The sequence below is a fragment of the Citrus clementina genome, unplaced genomic scaffold, assembly GCF_000493195.1.
Source record: "Citrus clementina cultivar Clemenules unplaced genomic scaffold, Citrus_clementina_v1.0 scaffold_2, whole genome shotgun sequence".
NCBI classification, from domain to species: domain Eukaryota; kingdom Viridiplantae; phylum Streptophyta; class Magnoliopsida; order Sapindales; family Rutaceae; genus Citrus; species Citrus x clementina.
The window spans coordinates 9,096,504-9,115,117 of record NW_006262688.1 but is presented as its reverse complement, the minus strand read 5'-3'; the positions used below and the strand labels follow the sequence as shown (position 1 = coordinate 9,115,117).

Genomic DNA, 18,614 nt, shown 5'->3' with positions numbered 1-18,614 from the left:
AACGGACGCTGAAATCAATAAAGGTCCTTTCTTTCATTTTTTTAATAAACTGACAACACTTTGCTCTCGTGTCTTAACTCTTGACCAACATTGCTGTGGGCAGAAAAACCTGAAACTTGGGCCATTCCAAATCCAATTGAAGGCCGAATAAATCGGCAACACGCTCCATCAAACAACAAAAAAGTCGTCTACATAATTGAATTGCAAACTGAAAATTTCCTTCCAATGGCATTTTACATCCAACGTATATGCTAACATAAAATCCGAGAAATCTTTTAAGCGAAAATGGAGTTTGCAGTACAGTGTCTCCATGATTGAGGTGATGTGTATACAATCCCTATCATTCAACTAAATATATTGAAGACATTTTCTGTACATATTTTGAAATAAAGCTTTTGCATTAATATTGCCCTCGACAATCAAGAACGTGTCACGTGTAATATGTATGTGTGTAATGTATGTGATCCAGGCAACAGTATGACTACCTTGATTTCTGATTATAAAGGGCATAACCAGATATGAGTGAGCTGAAGCCTAAGGCAACAAATGCAAGGAAAGACAATGCCACGGATGCCTTCGCCATATCTGGGAACTCGTCTTCGCCCCAGTTGGATTGCCAATCATCTACCCGGACAGCAGCCGAAGACGATGCAGATAGAAGAAGATAAGTCAATATCTGCCACGTCAAACAACAATTTTAGTTTTTCACCCAAGTAAAGCAGCAAAAGGAGTTGTAAAATCATATCGTGTTACTTATTACAGCCCAGTTGCTCTCTGCACTCCCACTTGGGGGAAATGTTGGGGGAAGCCGACAGTGAGGCGTGCAGGATTATAATCAAAGGATCAGGTAAGGCTTGGCAAATCATGGAAGACAGAATAAAGCGAAGGCATAAATCAAAGTTAAAAGCATCCCCAGCCCAACCTGAGAAAGTAAATTATCCATCACGCATAGTATCTTATCTTGATCAGCCAAACCGACTAAAGAAATTTATTCAAAGTAAGTTTCTTTTTGCCTCAGAGGCTTTCAAGGTCTTAAATTAACATAAGGTGTGCTGACCAAGCTTAGATCTAGCCAACTGAGATCGTAGAGCAGCATCTGATGCCATGTGACATTACACTTATACACTTTCAGACAATATGTACCACCAGAAATATGACTGAATTCTTTGATTCTCACTTCATACTTTTGTAAATATTGCTTGAACTCTAAGCATTTCAACACACTAAAAGGCGGTACATAGAATCTCAGATTCCTCACCTTTTAGACATGGGATAATGATCAACTTTCTACGGAGGCACGAACTATATAAGAAACAAACAATTCGAGAAAGTAAAAAGCAGCATTATAACACAGAAAGGAAGCCAAAAAGAAAAAGAAAAAGGTGTTGAAAAGTCATCTCACAACTAGATGGTCCAAAATAATCCGATATAACAAGAACTTGCGTGTGTGCCACAATGCTCTACATAGACCCATTAGAATTATACAAATATTCATCAATCAAAAAAGTCTTTGGCTAACATTGCTATCAATCAACACTCACAGAATTGGACTTATGCACCACCTACAAAGCAAGTGGTCCCTATAATTATCACAATAATGCCAACCCAAACACGGTTTCAACTTAAAACATGGCCCCTAGTTAGCTATGAAAAATTAATATTAAAAACAAAAAAACATCATAATCCAAAAGACTCACCTGGTCCAATGAAAAATCCAAGTAATACCGGAGAATCTGCCGTGGTTTGCGATGTCCGGCAGTCAATCGATAGGCTAAATCAAATGATTGAAACCCAGAATACACAAAAACGATCACATTCACTGCCAAACAGTAGCTGCAAATTAATCCACTAACTAATATTAGACTTTAATAACACATAAACAGGAAAATAATCAATCAATGAATCATTTTTTTATTTATTTATATTTTTTAAACGAACCTGAACTCTTTGTAACGATAGAAAGAATCGCGAGCCCATCCCCTGTCTTTATCAGCGGCCAAAACTGAGAAAGCAACCAAGCTAAACACAAACCCACAAACCCTAAACCCGAGCAGTGACTTTTTGATCGTGTTGTCCCTCTTGGCTCTCTTCAGGATGGTCAAGTTGGTCCTCAAAATTTTCCTTGCACTCCCGATATTACTAGGAGCACTTTCTGTATCCGGCGCTGCAGCCGAAGATATATGAGGCTTAACTGGAGGTGGTTGTTTGTGTTTCTCTTCTTCTTCTTCTTCTTCTTCTTCGTGATGTGAGAAATCCAACGCCGGTGATTCGGGCGTGGAGTTGTAGTGGTGGAGATGTTCTTGTCCCAGCGGTGGGTTGTGGGTTGTGTGCTGTTCCAACTCTGGTTCGGATAGTGGAGAGAGCGTTTCCGGTGATGGGCTCGCGCTCAATCTAATGGGTTGGAGCTCCGGTTGGCGGCGTGGGGGAAGCGTTGCCGGTGGTGGGTTTTGGGATAGTGTTATGGGTTCGAGGTCTGGTTCCCGTGGAGGAGATTGCATCTTGGATGGTGGGTTCGGAGCCGGGTCCCGGTCCGTGTTGTGGTCCTTTTCTTGTTCTTGTTCGTGTTTTTCCATCGTCGTTGTTCGGTAGTTTGGACTTTGGAGATGGGAGTGACCAATGAATGAGACTGTTGGTTAACTGGTTTGGTGCTGACGTTGGAACTTGGAATTTTGGAAATTGGAAATGAAAGGGACTGAGACAGTGGGCGTTACAGTTACTAACTGTTCTCGATGAAAATGGAAGTGTTTCGAATTTTGAGCGTGGCGTTTATATATCCGTCACATTGGCTGGATTCAAAAACTTTCAGAAAATATAAATAATTAAATAACTATAAATAAAAAAGTGATATTATCATTTTCCCACAAAAAATATTTTTACACATCATGTCAATATTATAATTTGGTAAAATTATTATTTTACCATTAAACGTTTAAACTATTAGTATTTTCCTACCATTCCGTTAAAATTCAGTTAATAGTTAACGGAAAATTCTTAAAAAGTCAATTTTACCCTTGGAGCGTAAAAGACGATTTTGTCCTTTAAGAATGAACAGCAGCAAGTGATGATTAAATTACAAAAATAACCCCAAAAGTAGTTGTTACATTCAAATAACTGCTACTTTTATGCTTATAAAAGCTGCTACTGGTTGTCATTTCAACCAGCAACCAGCAACCCCATTTGAGCACCAACAACCCAGTTGAAAAAGAAAGAAAATGGCAACCCAACAACTCAATTTTTAACGCACAACTACAAGCCACAGTAAACATTTCAATACCACTGCACCAGCAAGCCCAAGCCATTTTTAAACACCAGCAAGCTCATTTTATTACTAACAATCAGGCCATTTCAACCCCAACTAGCAACCCCATTTCAGCCCCAACAACCTGGAAAATGACATGCCCAGCTCAAAGACAGCAAAACCAAACATACTTTATCATTCAAAGACAACAACAATAAGCCACTGCAAACACTACATTTCATCCAAGCTCAAAAAATCCAGCTCTTCTTAATCTTCACTCAAAACCAAACATAGTTTCAGCCTTCATACACATAAATTCAAACAAAACAATGGCCTCCAGTAGTAACTTAAGTGTTAATACCAGGGTTCGAGCTAAGAAACATGCTGAAGTTACTTGCTACCCTAAATATTGCAATTGTGGAGTGCAGGCATGTGCGATGGTATCTACAACCTCGGAAAACCCTAAGAAGCTCTTTTGGACATGCAGGTTTAAAAAGTGTAATTTTTGGCAATGGGCAGCAAAAGAAGATATGGAAATACGTAACATTACATCTGGTCATGGCATGAACTTAAATGAAGATGTGATGAAGATAAGTGAACGACTACAATGCATTGAAGCGAAACTGAAATTGGTCATAGTTTTTATTTGTGGCATTGTGATAGGCTTATTTATGAGGAAGTAATGTAATAAACATGAAAAGTAATGCAACTGGAAAGTAATCAATCAATCATTGTAGCTGAAGATGTAATAAAGCATTATAGTTTAAGATGTAATGCAACTGGAAAGTAATCAAAACAGTTTGTGGATTCCAAAAACATAACAGCAACTTAATATCCAACTATTATAAAGTTTGTGCATTCAAAATACATAACAGCAACTTAATGCACTGTGCATTCAAAATACATAACAGCAACTTAATGCACTAATATAAAGTTTGTGCATCTAAATACATAACAGCAACTTAATGTACTAATATAAAGTTTTGTGCATCTAAAATACATAGCAGCACCTTAATGGTAATATTTCATACCGCATCTAATATCTGTGAAGCTTGTGAGCCTTGAGTTGGATTCGAGGAAACATTATCAGCTTCATATTGGCCTGGACAAAAAAATTATTACCTCATTATCTAAGACCAGCAATAGCTATTTGCAGACATCAAACATTAATTTGAAACAATAACATACCTCTGCTACGTCCTCTTACTCCATCGCCTCTTGCTCTTGCTCTATTACTCTGTTGGCCCTTTCGGCCTCTATTCCCTCCTCTTCCTCTATTACCAGTACCTCATCTTCCTCTATGAGCAATAAAGCTCTCTTGTGAACCACCTACAGCCTATTTAAATTGAAATATATAAATAATCAAATCATCAATATTTATAACAAACTAAAAATTACTCAATGAATAACAATAAACGAATTACCACATTCTTTGTCCTCTTTGAAGTACGTGCTGCATTAGAATTTTCTCCTGGCCCACTAACTCCCTATTTAAAATTACATAGATAACAATAAAAAATTAATTTCAATACACATAAAAACAATTAAAACATTAGGTTCAGTGGTTGTTACCTGCTGGGCTCTTAATTCTCTTGCTATCGATGGCTTTAATGGACATTTCCTGACATTGTAGTTCATCCCACCACAAAAGGAGCAGCAGATATAAAATGATCTGTTTTTTTTTTATTGGCTCAATGGCTGCCCGTTTCCTTGCCTTTTTTGGTCTTCCAATCTTCTTGGTAATCTCTGGTGGAAAGAGCTTGGGCCTATCACAAGGGTCCTATGTAACTTTGTCAGGAATTGGCTTGAACATCACTGCATATGTGTTCAAGTACGCCTCTTTGCTGAAGTATTTTGGTAGATACTATGTTGCCGTGTGTCTAGCATGACTAATTGCAGCCATAGCATGAGTACAGGGGATTCCAGCTAGGTCCCAATAGCCACAATCACAGGACCTGCTCATGAGATCGACAATGAACCTCCTTGCTGGATAATAACCCTTGTCTTTAACCTAACAAAAATTACATAATGATTCAATAATAATTATAAGGTTGAGGAAAAAAAATTGATTAACCTAACAAACATTCAGGTTCAGGAAAAAAATAATTATAAAGAGCATGAGTTAGAATTATACTTGAAAGTGAAGATCCCCAAAAGCCATTACATTCATCTTGCTTCCACATTCATATGCAGCATCCAATTCTTTTTTCACTCTAGGTGGAATGTTGATCCAAGATTGTGCTTCTTTTTTTCTTTCTGTGAAAAGTGTCATGAACATGCATCTAATTTCTTCAAGCATGGTCAAGCAAGGCTTCTCTCTGTGGGGTAATATCCAACTATTAAAACACTCTGAAGTGTTGTTAGTTGTACGGTCTACCTTACAATTCTTGTCATACTCATGTCTTGACTAAGTAAACCCAGCAAGCTCAGTCTCCAGCCACTGCTATGCCTCTAACTTCTCTTTTTTGAGCTTTTCCATTGCAATAGCGTAATCAAACTTGTTAGTGCTACTGACAGCCCTCCAAAACAGATTTCTCAAACTAACACCAGGATGTTCTTTGCAGAAGTTAGCATATATGTGCCTAGCACATGGTCTGTGATATGCAGTAGGCCATGTTATCTCAATGGCCCCCAACAAACCATTTTGCCTATCTGAGCAAAATGTAATTTGCTCCAAGCCATTATCAAAATACAAATGCAGAATTTCTAAAAACCACGACCAAGTTTCAGTATTCTCTATCTCACACACTGCTAATGCTAATGGGACTATTCCATTATTAGCATCCATACCCACATCGGCTAATAGAACTCCACCATATTTTGATTTCAAGTGACACACATCCAACCCGATATATGGCCTACGGCCATTGTTAAGGGCATTTTTTTGAGCTGGAAATGCCATAAAGAATCTCTGAAACAACACTTTCTCAGGCCTAGTTACAGCATCACAAAGCACTTTACAAATTGCACTAGGATCATACTTGTGAATCACTGCAGCATATTGAAACAAATCTTCGTATCCCCTCGCATGATCTCCATTAATGTCTTTTCTTGCCCTCTCTCTAGTCCTATATAGTTTTAAATCCCCTATCTACACACCATAAGTCTCCAACATAAACTCACGAAGAACAGAAATCTTCACATGAGGATCTACAATAACTTTGCTCTTAATTTTCTCGACTATCCATTTACTGTTCATAGCCACTGACTTTCCAGTCTGTCTACATTCATGCTTCTTTTGCAACTCTTTGATTGCAAATCCACCCTTGCCCCTTATTTTACCTCCCATCACATACCATGGACACTCACTAATCTTGCATTTTCCGTAAAATCTCCTAGGCTCATTGTACACCTTTGTAATTTCAAAGCCTTTATCCACCATCACTTCACCTAACACATATCTAAAATGCTCAACATCATCAAATACATCTCCTAACCTCAGCCTATGTTTACCATTACGCCCTGGCTTATATGCATGCACTTCAATGTAATCCTTCAGTTGAGTGGTACCCAAATCATAATCTGAATCTGATGTGTCTGCTAACAGCTGAGGATCTACTTCAGCTGTTTCATCGTCAGAATTAGAACCCCTAGCATCATCCATAATATCTGCACCATTATCTTCATTTTGGTCATCGTCATCGGCATCATCATCATCAGCGTCATCTATACGACTCCCATCAGTTAAATATACTTCATCATCATCATCATTCTCATGTCCATCATTCTCATTCAGCTCTGTTGGTGGCCTTTGTATGCCTCCAGTCCTAGGTGGTGGTTCATTTCCACCATCATTCACCCATGTAATTTGCTCTGCAGATAACTGCACTCCACAGTTATGTAGCATCGCTTATAACACCCCACAAAGCGGTAAATCAGGACATAGGGTTGGCAAAATTGTGGCTTCAAACACTGCCACTTCCATTGAATCATGTGCAGCGAACTGAGCCTGCAAGACTGCCTCAGAATCTACAATAATCGAAAGCTTGTTCCTTGGGTTGGTAACCGATAACTGCACACTTTCAGGAGTCGTCAACCCATGCTCCCTGGTAATCTTCAATGCTTCATTCTTCATCTGCTGCAGGGTATATTCTTCAAGTTCAATCAACCATATACGATGTCTTTCACCTTTGTAAAGTAAATGTAGTTGTAATGGTAACATCATCTACAAGATTAAAAACGAGGAAACATTTTGAATAACTGAAATTACAGCATAACTCAAAGCAATTTAATTAGGTAAAAAGTAATGAAAAATAACTAAAATTATGGCCAACAACCAAAATTTCAGCAAAACGGTAAATGCATGTAAGCTTGATGGTTACAAATAAAAAATTAATTAACAGTAAGCAAAAATTAATTAACAGTAGGCAACTAATAATCCTAATCTATTAAATTCAAGTGCTAATCACAACTCAAAGCAATTTAATTAGGTAAAAAGTAACGAACAATAACCAAAATTATGCCCAATAACCAAAATTACAACAAAATGGCAAATGCATGTAAGCTTGATGATTGCAAATAAAATGGCAAAAATTCATTAACAATAACCAAATATTAATACTACTTACAATGGACAGAGTAGAAGACAGTAGAGATGGAAGAACACTGCTGCGAGAGTGAGAGAGATATGCGTCAGTTACAATGAGCGAGAGAGGGCGGAGATGGAAGAAGAATCGAGAGAGAGGGGGGTTGATTTCGATTTCTAGGGCTCCATGTCCAAATTGCCCGCTTTCTTTACAATTGCAAAACACAACATTTTCGCCTCACGTGATATGTCCAAAATACCCTTATGACGTCAGCATAATTTTTATTTAGTTAACGGAATGGTGGGAAAATACTAACAATTTAAACATTTAGTGGTAAAATGATAATTTTACCAAATCATAGTACTGACATGATGTTTCAGAATACCTTTGATGGGAAAATGATAATATCCCATAAAAAAATCCAATTCTGTTAGAAAATCTTTTATATCCAATTAATATACAATTGTCCAAGAGCCGGGATTTTCAAACAAACAAAAGAAAATTAGATATAACTAGCGTCAGCGGTTTATACACCTGTGGTCTGTTTAACATTTCTCATTATTTAATAATATATAACATAACTCACATAAATTATCAATAAAAAATTATATTTTAAATAAGAGAGTCGATCTGGTGGGCACGATCTAGTTATGGACACACCTGTCAAACTCTTACCGCTAGATCAAAACCCTCTTGAATAATAATTTCCCTATAATATGACGTGTCTACGACAAACAAACAATGACATGTAAAATTTATACATAAAATAATAATACAGGTAACCATATGACAAAAGTTCTATGAATAAACAATATAATGTGACGCACTCTTCATGACTCAAATGTTATTTTATTAAAAGTTAATTGCTCTCTACTTCAACAATGACCAATTGACTTTGTTCTTTTAATGCGTGGGTGTTCGTGGTGAGTGATTTTCAGATAATTTTATTTTGATTGATCGGTCATTCGGATCTAAATTTAATATAGTTTAAAAAAAATTAATCTTTACCTAATTTATTGAAATAATAATAATAATAACAATGTAATTTTTGCCCTTGATTTCTTTCATCTCTTTTGTGCCACAGAGGTTTTATTGGCATTTTGCTTAGGATGAGAATTGATTTGAAGGCATTCTCTTCTTTCCTTGTCCATCCTCATCCTCACCATTAGAGAACCATCTGTCATTTATATTTCAAGAACTTGGGGAGTTGCGACAATGAACTGTCCTTGAAATGTTCAAAACATTAGGATAACCAACCTTTTATTTTCCTCCTCCTACAGTAAAATTAGTATAGAATTTCCAGCCCTTGCTAAAGTTTTGTTAATTCAGTCCCAATGCTACTCAGCCTCTGCATGGCCACAACCCACAACATATCAAATATCAATACACAAATATTTCTTTCACTGTCTGTAAGATCCAATTACAGCTTACAATATTAAAAATGTAGGCTATTTTGAGTTCGCATCACATCCTGCAAAATACATAATCCCATGAAGAAGATTTTTACTTAGGACCTTGAGAAAAATGCATGTGCTTCATGATACCGATCCAAGACAATATTGAAGACGGGATGAACCGGTTCTAAGACATTGGAATACGGACCCAAGACAGCATGGGGCAATGGTGAAGAATCTTCATCCTTCAACCAGCTATGCTGACAAATGGAGAGGCCACTCAAACAATAACATGTGTGGTAATAGTCTCTAGGCTTCCGGAGTTTGTCTCTGAGTCCACCTCCGGGGTCCTGCATTAACGACATATGTCAAAATCCAGACCCTAGAAATACATCGAACCAACAAATCATGTTCAAAGATATACACACAAACCATCAAATGCCAAAGCAAAATTATCTTGAGATAAGTAATGCTTAAATATAAGGATGGTGATGTACACCATCAGAATTACCACCGAATTTTAAACCAAAAAATGCACTGCAATGAAATAAACCAAAATGCAAGGACAACAATGCACCAACTTAAAACTGTAACTGACACCGACTGTGCTATGGCATTCAACCAAAATAGTAGCTCAAAAACCAGGACTTGCTAAATGTTTCATTCAATGCCGATTGTGATTTTCCATGTTCCCCCTTCAGAACTACCAATAGTAAACATAGTCCAAATAGCAAAACCCCTGTCTGAAAAAAAAAAAAAAGGAGTTTCGATAGTGGGGCACTAGGGGACAAACTACCAAATTTTTTTATCCTTCTAAAGGTTTTATTCAATGCCAAAAATACATGAGCTTGCTCCAGACAACTGATGATTTCAATGGTATGGTCTCTCTAACAGTCTAATCTATTGAATTTTTATTTGTTGTCTCTTATCTTTCCATTTTTGCCTGAACGGCAACCTTGTACGGAAAACATGAAGGCAAAAGCAACATATTAAATTGTTAAGGGATGAGAGAAACAAATTTGAAGATGCGATTTTTTTCAACCCAGGAAACCCACGCCGGGGGGGGGGGGTGTTGGGCGGGCGGAGTGGGGCTGATCCCAGAGAAAAGATAAAGCAATAATCAAGTAGACAATATATAGAATTATCTATAAAATCTGAACCTGTGAGCATAAAAGTAGGTATCTCTGCAAAGCAATGCTGTGAAAAAGAGGTTCCCTTTCTGCAAGACGAGAGGAACCATTCAGTGAGCCTGTATGTGCATAACATAGAAATACTTAAGAAAATATGCTTCCAACCAAGCCTACCTCTATGTTGAAAATGGCAGTGTTCATCACCCTGCGATGATATCTCATCCGAACTTCCGTCTCCTTCTGATACATCTGATGCTGTAGTGGTTTGTGTATTATCTATACTGCATTCTGCTCCTCGTTGATCCACTGGTGTCGGACTCTCTCCAATGATTGAATGAAACCTCCGTAATAATGCAAATACACCTCCCTGGTCACTTTACTTTGTTTTAGTCCACTAAAAATATAAATAACAAGGAATACAATTAATGGAGATTAGATCAGTTACCTGCCAGAATGAATAACAACCATCAACCAGTTTATTGGTTCTCCCCTGAAATCCACCTTCCACCCCTTGTCGAAACACCACCCACCCCTATACAATAAAATTGAGATAAAAAGAGCATTTACACAATACTTCATGAGGTCGTAAAAAAGGAATCACTAATAAAGTTCACAAATTCTAGTGAATATGAAACCAGACAAAGCAATGAACATCATAAATCACCATGAAGAAAAGATTAATATCATCTTACAATTAAGGCATCCAAATCCAAACGATCAGCCTCATTGATCAGAATCATTGCAGCCAACCCACAAAAGGTGTACCTGATCACCAAATTATAGAATCCAATAAAGGGTTTGTCAAAGAAGAAAGGACACACAAAAAGACATTTGCATGTACACATGAGATAATGGAAAAGAGGCAAACAAATTGCATTAAAATGACCATTTGTGAAAACGACTAAGAAAAGCAGAAAAGTGATCAAATGCAGAGTGAAACATACCCACCATGAGCTTCAGAACCAGGTTCCCCAGCAATACCACCTTCATAGGTCTGACAGCTGCAGAGATGCCACAGGGTACAGTTTCAGTGCCAAATCTATGGCTTTAGTGTCAAATTTAGCTTAAAAGCACTTGAACCCAACCTTAATATGTAATTTCCAACATTTTGCAATAGTTCATCATCCAAAATGTTCAAGATACTTGCTACCTATATATAACAAAAGAATAGCATTGCAAAAATTGAGTAAACCTTAAAAATTAACAAACTAGACATATAGAACATATAAGCAAGTAATTGCAGTCCACAAAAAGAGACAGAAATTTGGTTCTAACAACCAAGATGAATACTAATAAATTAACCTTGGATTCAGATGTCAGCAACAGTGGGAAGGTTCAAATAATTTTGTAAAAAGAAAATGAAATTATAATTTTTGAAGTCCTTTCTGAACCTCAATGCATAGTTCTGTTGCGGGCAGAAAGGTGAAATTAAGGATACCATAAAGACAGAGCAAAAGGTTGTTTAAAGACAATCATCAGTGTATTGACAAGAATTTGGAAGAAAGAAAAACGCAATAGAAAATCAGTTTTGGTGTCAGTCATTACTTTTTAAGTAATCCCCTCCAACAACAGTCCTGCAATGGATGAACAAATATATATACATAAAAGCTGGCTGGAATACTTACTGAAATGGCAGTGTAGCAAGCTCGAACATCGATCTCTCCAGCGTCATGCATCCTGAGGGAAAGAAATCAGTTTCATACTAAGAACAGACAGCTAGAAAATAAGATATGTAGCAGTCATGGTATAATGTAAAGTACTTTCTCAATTTGAATTATAAAAAGTGATGTCCAACCTGAACGCCCCACTTGGGTCTTTCATGCATTTCAAGAACGTGTACACTTTACTCCTGAATATTGTTTCCCAAGATCCTGTTAAATAACTTCCCAAAGGCTCTAGAACATATTGTTGAGAAACACTAACCACACAGAAGAGCTTAAGGTCACCTATTAATAGAGGACAAAGATTTTTCACCACCCAAAGAAATCAATGCATTGACGGCAGCATAAGTTGTTGCAAGATGTGGCATCTGAGAGAATATATCAAGTTAGGAATGGAAACAGATAAGCAAAAAATTTGCATCAAAATAACATTCACAGGAAAAAGTGAAAATTAAAGGACAATCATATGAGCCTAATCTTCCATGACATTCATTCAGAAAGAAATTAGACTAAAAGAACCACGCTGGTTGGTCTAAGGGAGCTGGTATAATCTTAAACCAAAAGAATGCAGTACTTACAAGACCAATGGCAAAATAAAAGTTAACCAAGCCCAAGATGATTAAACTGACTTCAAAAATCTACAGCAACTCCCAAACTATAACTCTAGGACCATTCAAAACCATCCCAAGTCATTTCAACTCTGTCCAAAGGATCGAATGAGGGTTCCCCCATAGTACTATGGCTATGAAAAAATACATTGAACAACATTTCTTAAGTTTTCCTTCAAAATTCCCAATTACGCGTTATGTTCAATTTTTCAATTAATTTGAAAATGTAACCCACAACTAGGGAAGCTTAACTAAGAACTTGAGAAAGTTAATGGAAACTTGGTGGTTGCATCTTTATAGCAGCTGTATTTAGCATTACTTAGATGAAAACTGATGGAAAGGAGGATGAACGAGGAAGTTGCATATTTGAAATTTGAAAAAGAATCAGTTGAGTTATTGAAGATATTGTTGGTGATATATATAGACCTAATAATAACGCAAAATCAGTGGATCATAAACTTGCCTGCCCAGGTCCACCACCATATCCACCATTTGGGTCCTGCCAGAGGAAGCACACACAGAAGATGGATATTTATAAGCAGAAGACATAATATTAGCAGCAAACACTAGAGAACGATAAACATCATATCCTCCAAATGCTGGTAATATCAAATAAGTCATTTCATACACAAAATAGGTAAACATAAAGCATATACACCAATAATGGCAACATCAAATATGTCAATAGATGCTTGTGCTTTTGGATGCCTCAAAGGGCTGAACACTAATTGTCTCAAGGCATGTCAATGTCCACAATCATTTTATTTGGGTATAAATACCACAGAGAGCATCTCTGAACTAGTCCACTTGAATGTGTAAGATCTAGCTCACTAATGTCAAACAAAACAATAAGTACTTAAAAAAAAAGGGCAACAAGGCTAATATGTCCAGTCTATTATTTAGTATATTTATAAGCACACACAGTCTAAGCACGTATGTATCAACAGATAAGGGTCTGCATTTATGTTAGTGTTTACGTAAGTACAAGTGTCCTTGATATATGTTTAGGACTGCATATATACATTCCACCTGGTTTGATATAGCTGCTAAACTCAAACTAAGAGCATTTGTGCGTATCATAGACTGAGTACTTTTAAAGCAACAGCAACATCTAAAGTTCATAGAGAATAAACACACAGTTTTCTAGGGAAGCAGAGGTACATGCTTGAAATCTCCAAACAAGTTTTTAAGCTTCCAAGACAATGGGAGCAGAACTTCTGATGTAGAAATGTGATGGTAACAAACTAGATTTTCAATCTCTAAATAGACAAAGAGGTTTGGAACTACTTCTATCTATTGGTAGTTGATATCCAAAAACGAGAAAGAGAGAGAGTATTATCAACCATAACAAAATGGGGATTGCACTAACCCAAAAAAAAAAAAAAGAACAAAGAAATACAGTGAAAATTAAATTGGACCTAATACCTGACAACGACTAAGAAATTCAATAGTTCTATCTTCCAAGTCAGCATCAATAAACTCCCCAAGTAAAGCCATTGAGTGCAGGATCCAGTAGCAGATCCAAGGTCGACTAGATAAAAACATTACACAGAGAAATGCAAGGTAAGGACGTGTAGAATGCGTAGCTTGTAATCCTAACTGAGTCATAACTTCGATTCAATTACAATAATGTAATATGCAAGCTGCAATTAAATACAAAGTCGTATGATTCTCATAAGGAAAATGAAATTCCTAAACTTACTTGGCGTCCAAGCTGCAAAAGGAAGGGCCGAGTTGCTGAAGACCTCTCAATAAGTACTCAACGTGATTCTTACGTTGAAGCTCCATCCTACACAGATCAAATATCAAATTATTAAAAAAAATTGAAATATGGAACAAGTAAAACTAAACCCTACGTTTTTTAAATCTGATTACATTAATTTTTGAGCTAAGGGAGGAACACTCGCGTAGATGTGATATAGCATGTTGACATCGTTGAGAACCATTGACTGCTCTCGCTGAGTCACGGTTCCTCTCGGCTCTCTGTCCGGCTCCATTGATCGGTTAGTTAGTTAGGAGTTACAGTATTGATGCGAGCGCGTGATTTTGCAGTATGCCCGTGTTCTGGTGAATCGGCCGGCCCTCAGTGCTTTGCTTGGCCGTATGAGAAAGGACAAAGGATAAAGGAGAAAGGACAAAGGGGCGCGAATCTTCACGATGAGGGCCACAGTGGTTCATGTAAAAGCGATTTGGGTCAAGGGGGCCGCTTTGGAGTTGCTACTGGAAACACCCAATTCAATTCCGATTACACCCTTTATGTTAGCAAGTTGCCATTAATTTTTTTTTATTTTTTGGAAGATTTATACAAGAGTTGGACTATGACACCCCTCTGATCTCCTCATAAAATTCATTTTTTAGTTATATTCATTTTATTTTCGAAAATATCCTTTTTTTTAGATACATTTTTCTAAGTTCTCAATTTTTATTTGATTTGTTTTATTGTTAAAACTCAAAGTATTATTGTGCTATTTTTTAATTATTTTTAATTTTATTATTGCTCTACACACAAATTAAAAAGTTATATGGGTGATAAGGTTTTAGTGTTAATTATTGGCTGAAATAACACATATTTCAAATTATAATTTCAAAGTAATTTTAAGTATAAAAATATTTAATCAATAAAAAAATCAAAAAAGAACAATATATTATTCTAAATTTGTACAATTTATTTTAGTTAGATATGAAGAAACATATAAAATATTTTTTTTAAAAGGATTGATTATGAATTAAGTAATTTGCTGGAAAAAAAAATCTATATGTGTCTTTAATTATAATTTTATTTAAAGTGGGGTTTTGTAAGAATAATGTATGGGTGCCAATAGCTCCACTCTTTGTACAATTGAATCATCGTCTAATACAATGGAAACTCACTTAAATGTATAATCAATCCAACGAGTTATAAAATGTTTGGATAAAGCTTTCCGATTCAACTAACAAGCTGTACCTACTCGATACTCATGCTTCTTTGAATTCAAAAAACAATTTTGCTATGTATATACAAATTAGCAGATCTTGAGTGCTTCAACTTTGTATTTTATTATGATTGCAAATATTGTTTCGTTGCTTCCTTAAATTTTTTTAGATTTGATTTTTCTTTTTCCATTTTTTTTTTGTATTTCACTGTTTTGTCGATTAGATCAAGATTAACAAAATTTGTAATTCACAATAAATTCAAAATATAGTATATTAATATGTGTGTCAAATCGGCATTTGATCTATAGAAACGTGGATTGTATTGAATTGAACTTCATTATTTTTGTGGATTGGATAAATTTGAATGTGGAAGTATGTCAAATGTTTATAATTCAATACAAGTATCTTAGAATTAGCAATCTTTTGTGGAAAACTACCTTCATTGTCTAAAGAAATTCTTCGGTACATACCTCGTCATTCATATAACAAGTCAATTACATTCATCAACGAATCATTAATGTATTTAAATTGAAAAAAAATCGATATATGTTAAGAAATTCATATGTCACATTCTCAACAGTAAATCGTATTAATCCTATGATAAATTGCTTCATCATTTTATGAATTTCTTATCTTAACTTAACTTCTTGTTTTACTAGCCAACCAACTATGTAAAGATCAGTTTGGAATTGTAGTGGCTAACGAAATAAGTTTTTTTATGTGAATGAAATAAGTTGTTGACTAAAAAGCAGTTAGTGTTTGGTAAACTATATTGCTGCAATTGCAATGAATTTGAAAAACATAGCACATGCATTTAATATATTTTATTATCAAAGTATTATTTTATTATAAAATGTCCAAAATAAACTTAAATTTAATTTTTTTTAATTTTTTAGAGTACACTTAGTAAAATTATTTAGAAATGCTTTCTTTATTTTTTAAAACACGTAAAATTATATAAAGTGAAAAAATTCAATTAAGTGAAATATAACAAACTTAATCATTTGTTAAATAACATACTATAAGAATTCATACTAATACATATGTTCAAATAAAACAAAATAATATATTTGATTCACATAAAACTTATTGCAATAATATTCCTCAAAATTTTAATTGTTTGTTATCCAGAACTATCAGTGTTGTGATACTTTTATCAAGTGTCTGTTTCTTTTTATTTCTTCATCAAAAATTGAACTATGATAATTTTTAATGTTGTCAGAATGAAGATCACCTCGTGCATGCCTCTTTATATATTATGCAATGTCATAGTCTTAACAAAAATTTATGTAATTATATACAAGTCTTATCGATGCTCATGATAGAAAATAAACAAAAGTTGTTATGAAAAAATTTTAATATTAGGAAGAATGTATAGTGTAGTTATGGTGTAATATGACTGTGGCAGCAATATCATATATAATGATTTATTTATTATGGTATGAAAAAATAAAACACCAATAATTTTTTGTTAAAATAATAAAGATTATAATAAGAACTTTAAAGATATGATGGTTTATTTAATAAATTACTTATAGAAAGTAACTTCGATACGTTTTTAAAAATTGTTGTCAAAATAGATTAAATTATGAAATGAGTAATTTTTTTAAAAAAATTATCAGACATCATTTTGACAAAACATTATAAAATAAACAGCTAATAGGGTTATGAAACGAACGGTTTATAAAGTTTGAATTTAGACGGGCCCTAACTTTGACACTTGTCGTCCAAAAATCAGAGCGCTCAATTGTAACACGTGTGTGCCACGTGAGAGGAAGAGGATTGACGCGAAAGCACTGCGAAACCAATAAACCATTAGGATTAAGATTAGGACAGTCCACCTAAAGAGTCATTATTGTGTACACAAGGTAGGGTAGGCTGCAGGCGTGAGCCATGTCTCTTTATAGGCTTATCCAAACCCGAAAATATAAAAAAATATAGTCACCGTGATGAACCATTGTAGTATCAATAATTCACAAATAAGAATTTCCAGAACCAATATTCATTGGTATGTTTAAATTTAGTATTGAGCTAATTTATACTTATATTTTTTAAATTTTCTGTCACGCACATGATCATAATAATAAATAATTTAAATTTAATTAATTATATATTTTTATTTAATAACTATTTATTATATATTTTTAAAATCAGCGTGAAAGTTAGTTCCACAGTAAATCTAAATTATTGAATTATCAAAACCCCTGCTATATCATTTTGAACTTTTCAATATATTTTCTTAGTTATGCCGCAAGCATTAGCTATCTAATCTGGAGTCAGAGACTCAGAGTTGTACTATATTTACAAAGTAGATATTAAAGGACAATACATATTTATAGTATAAAATGAATTTATTGTTCATAAAGAATAAGGCAGTGTCTATTATAATATCTAAAGATTGCAAAATGATATATTATCCTTAAATTATTTGCCATATGAGAGTTCCTTGTTTATATTTTTTAAAGAAAAATATTAAGTATAAAGAGAAATAAAAAAGAAAAAGAAAGAGAGAAAGTGAGTGGATAGAAAAAAAAAAAGAAGCTAATTCCTCGTTTCTTTCTCCCATTATTTCCCTACTCCAAACACCACCCTTCTCCAAATTATGGATTCGGATTTTACCGAGAATAATACTAAGCATACGGATTATAGAATAGAAAATTTGTATCTCATCTGACGTGGCACTCGTTGATATTGCCACATCATCTCAATTTTGTAAACCTATTAATGTGATTGGACAAGAGCAGGAAAAATGCATGCACTTGGAAGAAAAACGTGTAACAATAGTGAAGTTACAAAGAGAACAAATTGAATTTCGCCACGTAAAATAGGTTGCTGCATGTTACGGGCCGCCCATAATACTCATCCCGTGCCAAGCAGCAGCCTAGTCCCACTAAGGATGGCAAAAATTCTCACGGTCGGATATTTTTAGAGATTTTTTTCATTCGAAGAATATATAAGAATAATTTTATACTTAAATTTTCATTCAATTTTATACTTAAATTTTCATTCAGGGAAGGGATAGAAATTTTTTTTTTCAATTTCTTATTCGAAGAGGGGACGGAGATGAGATGAAATTCCCATTTCCTACCAATTTCTCCATTTTAATTTTAATTTTAATTTTTTAAAATTATTAATAAATAAATT

General features: G+C 34.9%; 3 protein-coding genes across 6 annotated transcripts; all 3 read right to left on the bottom strand.

Annotated features, from left to right (window-relative positions):
- Nucleotides 1-193: 193 nt before the first annotated feature.
- LOC18050983 (CASP-like protein 4A1) lies at nt 194-2,758 on the bottom strand. 3 transcript variants are annotated; one of them, XR_002907249.1, is made up of 4 exons: nt 1,939-2,758; nt 1,698-1,833; nt 754-922; nt 608-676 (listed from the first exon to the last, which is right to left on the bottom strand). XR_002907249.1 is itself a non-coding variant. In XM_006446420.2 (3 exons), the coding sequence occupies exons 1-3, from the start codon at nt 2,571-2,573 to the stop codon at nt 482-484; spliced, it is 966 nt and encodes a 321-aa protein (XP_006446483.1). In that variant the 5' UTR covers nt 2,574-2,758; the 3' UTR covers nt 194-481. The 3 variants fall into 3 exon arrangements, 1 of the variants encoding a protein (XP_006446483.1); XR_002907250.1 differs by having other exon boundaries at nt 614-676; nt 761-922; XM_006446420.2 differs by lacking the exon at nt 754-922 and having other exon boundaries at nt 194-676.
- A 2,923-nt stretch (nt 2,759-5,681) lies between these two features.
- LOC112100862 lies at nt 5,682-7,085 on the bottom strand. Its single transcript, XM_024190724.1, has 2 exons — nt 6,381-7,085; nt 5,682-6,329 (listed from the first exon to the last, which is right to left on the bottom strand). Exons 1-2 carry the CDS (start codon nt 7,083-7,085, stop codon nt 5,682-5,684), a joined length of 1,353 nt encoding a protein of 450 aa, XP_024046492.1.
- Nucleotides 7,086-9,140: 2,055 nt separating this feature from the next.
- Nucleotides 9,141-14,768, bottom strand: LOC18050982 (protein farnesyltransferase subunit beta). 2 transcript variants are annotated; one of them, XM_006446417.2, is made up of 14 exons: nt 14,433-14,768; nt 14,260-14,346; nt 13,983-14,088; nt 13,021-13,056; nt 12,235-12,317; nt 12,084-12,137; nt 11,914-11,965; nt 11,374-11,438; nt 11,233-11,289; nt 10,981-11,053; nt 10,734-10,820; nt 10,463-10,655; nt 10,319-10,377; nt 9,141-9,508 (listed from the first exon to the last, which is right to left on the bottom strand). In XM_006446417.2, the coding sequence occupies exons 1-14, from the start codon at nt 14,552-14,554 to the stop codon at nt 9,272-9,274; spliced, it is 1,311 nt and encodes a 436-aa protein (XP_006446480.1). In that variant the 5' UTR covers nt 14,555-14,768; the 3' UTR covers nt 9,141-9,271. The 2 variants fall into 2 exon arrangements, with proteins under 2 accessions (XP_006446480.1, XP_024047192.1); XM_024191424.1 differs by lacking the exon at nt 13,021-13,056.
- Nucleotides 14,769-18,614: the final 3,846 nt, after the last annotated feature.

Excerpts from the sequence above, each read along its gene's own strand:
- LOC18050983 (XM_006446420.2), bottom strand. The coding sequence starts at position 2,573 with ATGGAAAAACACGAACAAGAACAAGAAAAGGACCACAACACGGACCGG. Across the intron at positions 1,834-1,938 it reads TATCGTTACAAAGAGTTCAG|CTACTGTTTGGCAGTGAATG; the intron begins GTTCGTTTAAAA and ends ATTAATTTGCAG. Across the intron at positions 677-1,697 it reads TGGATTTTTCATTGGACCAG|ATATTGACTTATCTTCTTCT; the intron begins GTGAGTCTTTTG and ends TTGACGTGGCAG.
- LOC112100862 (XM_024190724.1), bottom strand. The coding sequence starts at position 7,085 with ATGCTACATAACTGTGGAGTGCAGTTATCTGCAGAGCAAATTACATGG. Across the intron at positions 6,330-6,380 it reads AAGTTATTGTAGATCCTCAT|ATAGGGGATTTAAAACTATA; the intron begins GTGAAGATTTCT and ends TATGGTGTGTAG.
- LOC18050982 (XM_006446417.2), bottom strand. The coding sequence starts at position 14,554 with ATGGAGCCGGACAGAGAGCCGAGAGGAACCGTGACTCAGCGAGAGCAG. Across the intron at positions 12,318-13,020 it reads ATGGTGGTGGACCTGGGCAG|ATGCCACATCTTGCAACAAC; the intron begins GCAAGTTTATGA and ends ATATTCTCTCAG. Across the intron at positions 9,509-10,318 it reads ACCTACTTTTATGCTCACAG|GACCCCGGAGGTGGACTCAG; the intron begins GTTCAGATTTTA and ends TCGTTAATGCAG.